The sequence below is a fragment of the Symsagittifera roscoffensis genome, chromosome 5, assembly GCF_963678635.1.
Source record: "Symsagittifera roscoffensis chromosome 5, txSymRosc1.1, whole genome shotgun sequence".
NCBI lineage: Eukaryota > Metazoa > Xenacoelomorpha > Acoela > Convolutidae > Symsagittifera > Symsagittifera roscoffensis.
This window is the reverse complement of record NC_087066.1, coordinates 31,160,237-31,171,897: the sequence shown is the minus strand read 5'-3', so window position 1 is coordinate 31,171,897 and position 11,661 is coordinate 31,160,237. Positions and strand designations below refer to the sequence as shown.

Sequence of the window (11,661 nt, the reverse complement as noted above, 5' to 3'; positions counted from 1 at the left end):
GATAGCACGTTTTAAAATTTTTTTTTTTTCAATTTTTTAAGGCATATAACTGCCCGAGTACCTGTTAAGCACGTCTTGTGTGTGTGTTTATCAAGTATTATCTTGACTAAACTGGTGCTGTTGTGGGCCTCTCTTTGCGTCTCTCTTTCAAGAGGGGGGTCATAGACGGGACATGCCGGGTTACGCCAACGCACTGGCCAGGTACTTCAGCAGTCTCTTCGGCGGAGGGGGGCAGAATGGGGGGCAGAAGCTGCAGAAGAACGGGGAGACGAACGGGTCAAATATCAGTGTCCGCAAACGGTCAGGCGCAAACAGGTGTGTATTTAAGTATGCAGTATATCTTTTTTACAGTATATCAACCCTCGTAAAAATACAACAAACAATTATTGAAAAATTGTTCATTCGACAATTTGCATGACAGAAATGTAATTTGGGCCCCCCCTTGATTTTTTTTGGAAATTTAATATGTGAAAACGTATTAAAAATGACTTTTCATTTTATTAATTGCATTAAAACGTGTCAGCGTGAACAGGCGAACAAATTTTCACAACATTTCTCACTTGCAAAATGCCGTGTGAACAAGCTTTATTATGAAATTTTACGAGGGGGTGGGAAATAGGAAAGAGCCGTAATTTGTTCACTTGTTGACGCTTGCATGCACGTTTTGTCAGAATTAAAATGTCAAAATTCATTTCGAAATTACTTTTGTACATTGAGTTTCAGAAAAAAAACCGTCGCCTTTCCTCTTTCCCTACCATTTCTAGCAGAATTTTAGCATTATAATAATGTTAAAAAATTTCTTCGAATTTGAGTTTCATATGTTGTGGGAAAATTGGAAAAGAGCCAAAAGATCAGTATTTAGTGATGTTCTACGTGTAAGGTGAAATCAAAGAAAAAGGCAGTGGGAAGTTTCAAATTTTTGGCACTTTTCCACTCCTAAAATTTTTGTTTTTATTGTTTTTTACTTGTAATTATGGCTCAACGCGGTAAGTTTTCATTTAGGGTAGGAAGAGAAAATTTGCTCACAATAGTTAGTTTTTAAGTAAGGTTCATTGCACTATTATAATGTTAAAATATTTAATCGAATTTGAGTTTCTACCTGTGGTTCAACCAAAAGAATTGATTAAGGAAAGCTCTGTGTAAGCGGCTACGCTCAAGTTTTCTCTCACAAAAAGTAAAATTTTCTATTTATTTATATTTTTTTGGAACTAGTTGATTTTTCTCAAAAACTGCCCTTCCAAATCTGAGGTTTAAGGTGAAATCAAAGAAAAGGGTTGTGGGAAGTTTCACTGCTTGAGTGGCTGCGTCTATTTTTCTACGCAAATTTGTATGGCCCTCGAAACAATCAAAATTTTGATTTTTTTTCACTGTGGGTTTTATTATTTTTTGAATATTCTCGAAAAATATCCTCTCTGATCTGAGGTTTTGGGATGAAAAAAATGTGCTCTGGAACGCTCCCTTGAAAAGCATTTGATTTTATGATAGTTTTTTGACACTTTTCCTTATTTCTTTAAAACAGGGCTCCCAAATCTAAGATTTTGGAATTAATTGAACGAACGGATTGTTCGGAGATCTCCTTTCCAAGCGGCACACCAAGTTTCTTACACAAAAATCATGAGACTCGGAAATCTCAAATTATTAATTTTTTGGCTCTTTTCCAGATTCCCCCCTTTCAAAATACCGAGTTTTATGTTTGTTTTACGTGTTATTACGGCTAAATGCGTGATGTTACGCTGTAAAGTATGAAGAACAAATTTGTTCACAATTGTCGATTTGTTCACTACACCAAATTTCATTGCAATATGTCAATGTTAAATAAGCTTTTCAAAATTGAATTTGAAAGGGGGGAACTGGAAAAGAGCCAATTTTTTGACTGTTTTTTTGACCTTTTGCTGATTCTTCTCAAAACTACTACATTCCAAATCCCCCCCCCCCGCCTCACACGAGCTTCAATATATTAGTGTAACGAGTGGTTTTATGAGGATGAGTATGAAGAACAAATATGTTTGTCGTGGCCTTATTTGTCTCTATGCAAATTTTCATAACAATCGGACAATGTGGTCAACATTCTTACATGTAGGAAAAAGAGCCGCTTCTTTGAGTTAGCGACTAGACTTTAAGTTCCTTTGGAAAAAAGTGATAGACTTCGAAAAGTCAAATTGATGAATATTAAACCATTTTAAATTTTTTTTGATTTCATTAAATACTAGCCGGCCATTTCTCAGATTATTTAAATAGTTATTAAACATAAAAAATAGTTTTTATTTCTTGTTATAACTTAAATAACTAGTTATAAATTAGTTATGTAAGTTCTTGGAAAAGTCCATAGCAAAAATCCAATGTATGAAAGTTAACCATTTTCTTCAACGATAGCAACAATTTTTTTCTGTTTTTTTTTAAACATAACCGGCTAACTTTGAGATTTAGAGTTTATTCGAAAAAAGTTATGGGTGTCTTCCCAGCATAAACAGCTCCACAGCAGATGAAATTGTTCGAAGATAAATTTTTATGAGCTTAGGACAAATCAAAATTTGTAGAGGCTTTTGGTTCTTTTGAGAGAACATGGTGCAAAACGTTTCTCTGCATACACGCTTACAATCTTGTTACTGTAGAAAACCTGATATGGCCTCAGGAAGTATCTGGTGTTTGAAGTTTTTAATTTTGAAGTGAAAAATCTCATTTTTAAAAAACAGCTCTGCCAAATTTCATACTGAGTTCAGTTTAAAAACCGGCAGTAGGCACAATTCTTGTCTCCCCTATGTAGTCTGCTACACCCCGATTTTATAAGAGAAACCACTAAAGTTTTGGGTACATTCCAATGTTTGAATTATCGAAACTTCCACATTTCATCCTGCGTTAAATCAGCAAAATCTAAAGACTGGTTCCCTAGCTTACGTATAAAACATTGCATAAGGAGGGAACGATAGATGAGCCGTGAACAGGAGTTTCATTATAAAAGTTTGCAAATGGTGGAAAGAAAAAAGAGCCCAAAAAATCTCTTCTCGAAATTCCCCCCTAGAAAAGCCTCTTTTAAACGAATTTTGTTGTTCTGATTTGAATAAAACATGTCTGTTTGAACATATTTGTTCAAATTTTCGCTCACGTTTGCAAACTACCGTGTAACATTTTTTGAATCGCTTCCTCTGTGCATATCTTGCAAGATTTTAATAGGAGCTTGTGGGAACTTTTTCATCTTGCTTATCTTCTGCAAGAATCTGGCAAGTTTCATATTGATTTTGCAAATTTCTTGAAAAACTTGCAATTCTTTTGTAGAAAATTAATAAGATTTTGCTTTCTACTGGGCAAAAAAGGCTCTTTTACTCCCCCCCCCCCCCCCTCACGTGCCCAATTTTAGATATTAAACGTTGTAACGACTAGTTCTACGAAATTGTTAATGACAATTGAATTTAGCGGACAAAATAGAAACACAGAAAATGGTATCTTGTCTTGGGGGGGGGGGGGGGTAGAAGAAGAGTTAATTAAATTAAGATCATTTATCCACGGGGGAAAGGACCAACACAAGAGCTGTACAGCTCATCACGGCGAACCGCTGTTGTGCCCCTGCTTAAGAACTACATGCAATTTTTTTTGGTTATTTTTTCTGGGCTGGGTAATGTTGCTTCACCCTCAAGCAACGAGCACGGATCATGGTGGCCCTCGAACATCCGACCTTTCGATTGAGAGGCGGAGACGTAACCACTTCACCACCGCTCACCGAGTTGAACACAAACTTACTATTAAGAACACATTTTTTCAAATAGTTCGTAACATAAAGAGTTCAGTCATAATAACACTCAAAACAATTATAAAACTCATCACCTCTCTTTCTGAAACTGCTTTTTTTCAACTAAAATTTGCTCATTTTCCAATTTACTTGGAACTTGATTCAGGTCTGGAAGCAGTTTCGCCACAGCCAGTCAGGGTGACGCCGCTTATTACGGAGACGGGGGTTCATCTCCTACTGGGGGTAACGGAAGCAGTGGTGGTCAGGGTGGGGGCAAGTCGCAAAAGAAGAAGCAGCTTCTCTCCTCGGCCAATCGCAGTCACTCACAGAATGATAGGACAGTTACAGGGACGGGGGCGGGCACAACTCCAGTAAACAAAGCACAGCAGCCGCATCTACCTCAAGTCCCATTCCAGGGCTAGTGTCTTTTCCTCAAAAACCTAATAACTTTGTTTTCTTTGACTAAGAGGTTTTTAAAAATTGCTTCAATAAAACGTATAATAATGATAATATATTCATTACGAGGCCAAACTGTGCATTCTGTGCATTGTATGCGGATTCCACAACAGGCCAAAATCAGATTTGTTGTGGGGAATCCACATGGTTGCTACTTTTCTTTGATATTCTTTGTTGTTATGGATTCCACAAACAAATACTTAAAATACTGTTCCGCTCAAAATCGCTCCAAAAACAGACGATTTTACGGAATCCGCAACCGTATTTGCGGAATCCAAAACAGTTTTTGGAGTCCACAAACAAACAATAAGACATGTGTATATTTAAATTGAGCTGATGCGGAATCCGCAACTGTAAGCGGAATCCGCGAAGTGTAAGTGGGATCCGCATTTTGTTTGCAGGTTCCGTTTCCATTTATGTATAAATGTAGTAGCGCTTAAAGTTATATCTTTTAATTAGATGATTTCATTCCACTAAAATAAGTAATTACTAGATCAGTGTTTGGGATCGATGAAACCCCAAACACTGAACTAATTCGACGATTTGCTATGCGTTGGGTTTCTAATCACTCTCAGCCCAATGACTCCAAATATTGAATTTAATCCATATTAATTCCATAATATTCCAGTTTTTGGGTTTTGGGATTCCGTCAATCCCAAAAACTGACCAGTGTTTGGGATCGATAGAATCCGAGATACCGATCTAATTTGGCGATATGCTGTGTGTTGTATTTCTACATACTCTCAACTCAATGACTCCAAATTTTGAAATTATTCGGTGTTGTGTTTCCAAAACACTAAGAGATGACATGTTTTAAGACTTGCTGGTGGATTCCGCTAACAATGGTTAATTCATTGCTTTTAATTTCCGCATTGTAAGAGATAAGAATTCCAGCTCTAGCTTTTAATTGTTCATATGCAAGTTCAGTATTGAATCTACTCACAGTTTGCGGAATCGGGTTACGTTTGCGGATTCCGCTTAAATTTTGCGGAATCCACTTTTAATGGCGAAATCCAAAACAACTAGCTATATTCGCTTGTTGCGGAATCCGCGACAAAACAAATGTGCCGACAAAACAAATGTGCCGACAAAATTTACGTTACACTCAGGGAAGTTTTGTAAGTGGAATCCCCGTACATTTTGGAACATGTTTAAAGATTAGTTTTTGGAATCCAGGAACATACAGACACAAAATTGTGCGCCTATCCAGTGCACAGTTTGGCCTCGTAATGTTGTTTCCAAGTGAAGGTCGCGTGATGACTTCACTTGGAAACAATTTATCATGATTATTATTATAGACACCATCATTTGGCTATGCTCGAAATCAACAGTAAGACCAAATATAATACATTTGACGAGAACAAAATTTAGCTGAATAATTATACTTTCTAAAAATTGAGAGACTGTTTTTGTTTAAGTGTCGTAGTAAGAGGCGTAGTTCAGATGGTTTTTTTTTCAGAAAAAAGCTTTGAATGTTGTGCAGGCTCATATTAACTTTTTCGCTGTTTGACTTCTGATTTCTTTTGTAGCTTCAGTTCATTTTCTTTGTTGAAGAGAAGGCAAACTCCATTATCGAACAGCAAAAGTAAAAAGGTCGGATCAAGTGGGGGCTATTTTCCAGTCTCCTTCTTTGATTTTCTCTGAATATCAATATATGAAATCTAAATAAAATTATAAATTAAAATTATAAACTGCAATAAAACATGTCAGCGTGAACAGGTGAACAATCTTCTACAACATTTCTTGCATGCAAAATGCCGTGTGAATAGTTTTTGAAAAGTTTAATTTTATAAATTTTCGAGGGGGGTGGGAAAATGAAAAAGAGCCCAATTGAGCAATCTGCTCCCATTCTGTCATGTTGAGGGGGGGGGGGGGGAGATAGCTCAATAGGTGTTCAAGACATGTTTATAGCCATTTGAAAGTAGTTTGAATGATATAAAAGTTTGTACCTGATTCTCCAACGAATGTGGAACGCCAGAGTTTACAATATCAACTATCAAAAGTAAAAGTAATTAATAAAAGTGAGGCACACAGAGCGGATTTTTCTTTCCTAAATGAAAAAAGCTATTCCGAATTTTATTGAGGTGCTGCTGAGAACAATTTTTGGTTTTTAGATACAATGCTAGAGAACCAACCACGGTAACTCGCTTTTCTCGACAAGGCAATTGTCGCCCAGACGAAAATTTGAAAAAATTTTTTAATACATTTTGATTTTTTGTCTAATTCAAAGTTTTTTTTCGATAGTCCTATAGAATAAACTTCAGTCGGTTAATTGATTGCTTGCTCTGAGCATATCAACCATCTAATTGCATTTGTTGTCGTCTTTTTGTAGCATCTTACCGTTTTTGCTTAGGTGGAGATAGCTCAATTGGTCATTACGGTGGGGGGCGGGTGTGTGTGTGTGGGGGGGGGGGGGATTTGCTCAATTGATCCAAATGGTCAAACGCGATCGAATAAATGCGATCGACTGCGCTCTTTTCCGTTTTTCCCCAAGTTTTCAATCATTTGATTTTTTAGTTGTTTCACGGGGTATTATGGCTGAATGCGTGACGTTACGATGTAAGCTATGAAGAACAAATGTGTTCACAATAGTTAAATTGTTTCTAGCAAAATGTAATTACATTATGTTAACGTAAAAATACTTTTGCATAGTTAAAAGCAAAAAGGGGAATGGTGAAAATGCTCCTATTTTTCTTTAAGTTTTGAAAGTTCGAAAAACAAATCAGTGTTTTTTTCTGTTGACTTGCGTTCATTGACACTTTTCTAACAGTCAGTTGCCTATGTTTTTTTCATAAAATAGCCTTCGCATGTTCAACTCTGCTGCAATTTTTATATTTTCAGAACACTTTGCATTTCTACTATGCCTGAAGGAATTGTGTTACGGTGTCAGATATGCGAAACGTTTGGGCTCAGTTTAAAAAATTCTAAAACAACAATTACATCAAAGAATTGTTGTTTTTGTTTCTAAGAGAAAAACTTTATCAGATATTAGGTTTTTTATATTTTTTTTGTTTTCAGAACAAAATATAAAACTTCGATTGTTACCAAATTTTAATTTACTTGGTTTAAGTGGAGATTTTTTTTGAGTTTAATCCAATTACGCTCTCCATTAACAAGAACAAAAATGGCCGAAAAACGTCTATTATTTTGTTTTGAAAGTGAATTTTAATTTTCAAAAATATTTGTGGATTGAAAAACGTGCCAAATGACATAAAGTTTTATAAATTTGTAAAATTTTTCGAAAGAAGTTCAATCGTAAAAAATTAAAAGTCAACAAACTTTGTATTGATAATTTTTTCTCTGAGATAGGAAAACGACAAAGGTTTATTTTTGGTTTCCTTGAGTTCATTGACACGTTTTCATTGTGTAGCAAAAAAATCGGTGTTTCAAAAGTATTACGGAATAATTAAGGTTGATCTGGGTTGGGTTCAATACTTGATCCGAATAGTGTTTCACTAAAAACAAACAAGACTGCTCTTGTATCAGTGCAAACACATACATGAACTTTGTCTAAAACGATAGGAGGTAAAAGTTTATTTGATTTTGATGCGTCAATATCTTCAATGGGTGTAATGATTTTTGTCAAAACTATTTTTCCGATTGTCTAAAATTGACCGAATAAAAAAATAACTCCCAGCATAAACATTCCGCCTTCTTCGAAAAACAGTACAAATACTAACGCTTTGTACTATGAATTGGGTTGAAAGAAGATTTTCAAAACAGGTTAATCAATTGCATGAAAGTTTTATAACAAAAGTTATTACTAAAAGACCGTAATGCGATAACTCTTAACCGGCGATTGTTTGTAAAAAGCGACAATTCGTAACAGTAGATTAAGTGGGGAACAATGTATTTATTTCTGGCCTGCTCTCGTGCAGTTTTTCTCTCGTGCAGTTTTTCTCTCGTGCGGAGTGAAGCGGAGCAAGCGTACTCTACTTATCAATGCCTTGTTAGGAATTGTCGCTTGTTAAGAATTATCGCCTGTTGCGAATTTTTGCCCTGCCCTGAAAGACACTAAAATACACTTGAAACATTCAAAGTTTTGTCCTGATACGTGCTGTTTTGTTATTTGACCTGCTTTTCAAACAGTTGACACACCATCTATTAAACTTCGAAAACAATAATTATTAAAGTTCTAATAGCAGTTTTTTTAAAAGAAAAAAGACTTGTGCCCAGACGAGAAAATGAAAATGTTTTTTTTTGACAAACAACTATAGAAATGCATTGCTTGCTATAGAACAATAATAGCAAAACATGCTCAGACTTGATTTTTGAGTATAGATTTCTAGCGAGTGACTTGAAAGAATGACAAAGTTTATTTGAAGTATCTTGATCAACCCTAGGCTAGTTTTTGTATAATTGGACGTTTGCGCCAAAGTTCTTCAAGTATAAAACTGTATTTGAGGAAAAAGTGTCACCATTTGTAATATAACAAAAAAAATTTTTGATTGTTATAAAACAAATTATCAAAATTATCTTTATACATGGAAAAACCGTAGGACAAAAGTTCGATCATTGATAAACTGTCACAAAAAGTAGCCTCAAGTTTTTTTGGTGTTTCAGGTCTTCAAATTTCTATAACTAAAACAAAGTGATCATATTTTACAGCTTAAACTATTTTCTTAGCAACCATATCTGAGTACTGCTTGACCTTTTTTCCTTGATTCAATCAAAATGAAACTGATTTAGTTTGGTTTTTCTGTGAATTGAAGTCAATACAATCAAATATACTTTTTAAAAAAATTTCAGCCAAATTTGTACATTTAATATACATCGGTTGAGTACAATTTTGTCAAAACATAGTAACGGGACATAGAAGTTTCTGCCGCTTTTTCTACAACTATGGTTAAATAAGGACTGAAATAAAAATTCAAGATAAAGGAAACTGTTTATTAAAATACATCCTAAAAATGGAAATAAAAAATTAATTCAGGGCTTCGTTTAGCCATTTACTTGGAGAGCAACAGAGAACTCTGCCCACGCCCAGCCCTCTCTACATCGAAGAACAGATTTTATTTGTACCGAACTAAATGAAAAACGAATTAAACACTTTCATGGACAACTAGCCATCTGAGTGAAATTTTTGGGGGTTATAGATTGCCAATTTAGCCGATTTGGGACAACGAACACGCTATATATTTCGCTATACACGCTATAGATTTAATACAGATTTAATACGAGGCCATACATATTTAAATTATCCGGATGAACCAAGCAGCAATGGAAACTTTAAACGTTTTTTTTTCTCAAGGTGGGTCGAGATTGGACAAAAAAGGAATAATAAATGCTTAGAAGTCTACCAAAATTATCACAGTGCAATTTATTTTGCGCAATTCAAACCAAAGTTTTACCCCAAAAATTGGTCAAATCAAATTTGCTTAGTTAAGCAAAAATAACGCTAAAACTACCGACTTCAAGGATCAGAAATTGTTATCAATCAAAAATAAGTTATCTTATATAGATTTTTGGAAATTATAAGACATTCTAGAATTTGTTGGTTTGTGTAGAAGGTTTCTTCTAATCTAGTTTTCTATCAACCGAAAATTGGTTGTCTTATGCAGATTTTGATTTGGTGGCCTGGTAGGAGGCTTCTTTTGATCTAATTTTCTTATCATTTAGGTCATTAGGTATTGTTGGAAGGCTAAGAATTGGAAGTCTTTAACTTTATCTCTCCTGCTGCAAAAGGGCGGAATCGTTCCTGGGTATAAAATTCTGATGTGCTTAACCGTTGATTTCTTTCTGTTTAGGGAGGACATTTGTTACTGGGTACCCGAGGGGGTAATATAGTTAAAGAGATCCTAACGATCTCAGCTAGGCCCTCTTAGAGGTTTCTTTTTCATGAAAAAAATGCCTCATCTTTTTTTAAAAAAATCAATGTTTGCATATATATTGAATTTTTTGACAATTTGAAATTCTCACTTAAAGATGAGAACATGGAATTTTTTAATACCTTTACTGCTTTTGAAAATTGTTTTCTCATTTTGTGTGTTTGTAGGGGATTTGGATGCTAACTTGAACAGAACCGAGCTTCGAATCGACGATAGAAGAGTGTACCTCAAGTCACCATCCGAGAACAGGACGTTCGTGGATCTCGGCATCTTCCTGGACTTCGATCTTCGCTATGTCAAGTTCCTCGGGTCTGGAGGTCAAGGCGAAGTTCATCAGGTTGCTGATGGAAATACAAGGTCACAGTATGCGCTGAAGATCATCAAGCAAAACTCAGCTGCGAAGAAATATGAAAAAGAGGCTTTAGAAGTTATAAAGCAACACAGTCACTCTGGAATTATTCATCTAGAATGCGCACTTGAAGATGAAGATTTTCTCTATCTATTGACACAGTTTGTTGAAGGCCTTACAGTGCGTGATATTATTCCATATATGGAACAGTTTTCATGGGACCGGAAACGGGAGTTTGTCATTCCACTTTTGGCTGAATTATGCTTAGCAATTGACTATTTGCATCAATTAGGCTATGTTCACAGAGACATAAAAGCTAGTAACTGTTTTCTTGACATGTGTGGTCACGTGACAATTGGTGATTTTGGATCTTGTATACAGAAAAGTTTGATCAAAGCCAGGGTTATTTTCGGAACTGTGCCTTATACAATTTCGCCCGAGATGTTTTGCAAAGTGCCTTACGGAACTGAAGCGGACTATTGGGGTATTGGGGTTCTGGCGTGCGAACTCTTGCTTGGGTTTTTCCCGTTTGACTGGTTCACGAGAGATGAAATCAAGTCACGTGAGACCGTAAATGACGTCATTCAGACCATCCGGTCTCCTCAAATCCCTGCGGACGTTCCAGAAGATGTGCAACAGGTACTTTATGCGTTCCTCGCCGCGGATCCGAAACGCCGTCTCGGAAGTCCGACAATAGGTGGAATCGAAAGCATCGAGCGACATCCGTTTTTCAACGGGATCCACTGGAACAGATTCCGGGATCCTACTTATAGGAAACATTCGCTTCCTGTTCTAAAACTCATGAAAGCAATTCAGAGAAAGAAAGCAGCCAAAGCTGCCCAAGCTGCTCAGCAAGCTGCCAATTCGACCCAAAACGAGAACCCACCAAATATTCCGAATATACCCAGTCAGCATCCAGTGTATGATCGGGCGCTGGCTAATCACAACTTGGTTAAAAACGAAAACCCGAATCACAATTTCCGACCTGTTAATCACCAATCAGGCGGAGACATCGGGTAGTCCAGAAACGAAGTTTTATCTTCTCGTTTTTCTTCGTTTCATTCGTTCTCGAGTTCGGCTGAAGTACTTTAAACATACACCTTCAACATTTCTTAGAAAACTGTGCAATACAACGTAATTATTCAACATTCGTTTCAAGACCGCGCTTAAATTATTATATGTAAAACGGGCAGTTTATTTCAAAATTTAGCATAGGTATCTTGAACATGAAAACTGCTATCTGATATTATTATACCAGCAATACTGTGGTTATATATTAGTCTATATATATCTAATGTTGAGCG

The 11,661-nt window shown here is 36.0% G+C and overlaps 1 protein-coding gene across 1 annotated transcript; it reads left to right on the top strand.

Annotated features, from left to right (window-relative positions):
- Positions 1-172: 172 nt before the first annotated feature.
- On the top strand, positions 173-11,377 carry LOC134846699 (uncharacterized). Its single transcript, XM_063864084.1, has 3 exons — positions 173-315; positions 3,891-4,141; positions 10,176-11,377. Exons 1-3 carry the CDS (start codon positions 173-175, stop codon positions 11,375-11,377), a joined length of 1,596 nt encoding a protein of 531 aa, XP_063720154.1.
- The last annotated feature ends 284 nt before the right edge of the window (positions 11,378-11,661 follow it).

Excerpts from the sequence above, each read along its gene's own strand:
- LOC134846699 (XM_063864084.1), top strand. The coding sequence starts at position 173 with ATGCCGGGTTACGCCAACGCACTGGCCAGGTACTTCAGCAGTCTCTTC. Across the intron at positions 316-3,890 it reads AAACGGTCAGGCGCAAACAG|GTCTGGAAGCAGTTTCGCCA; the intron begins GTGTGTATTTAA and ends AACTTGATTCAG. Across the intron at positions 4,142-10,175 it reads ACCTCAAGTCCCATTCCAGG|GGGATTTGGATGCTAACTTG; the intron begins GCTAGTGTCTTT and ends GTGTGTTTGTAG.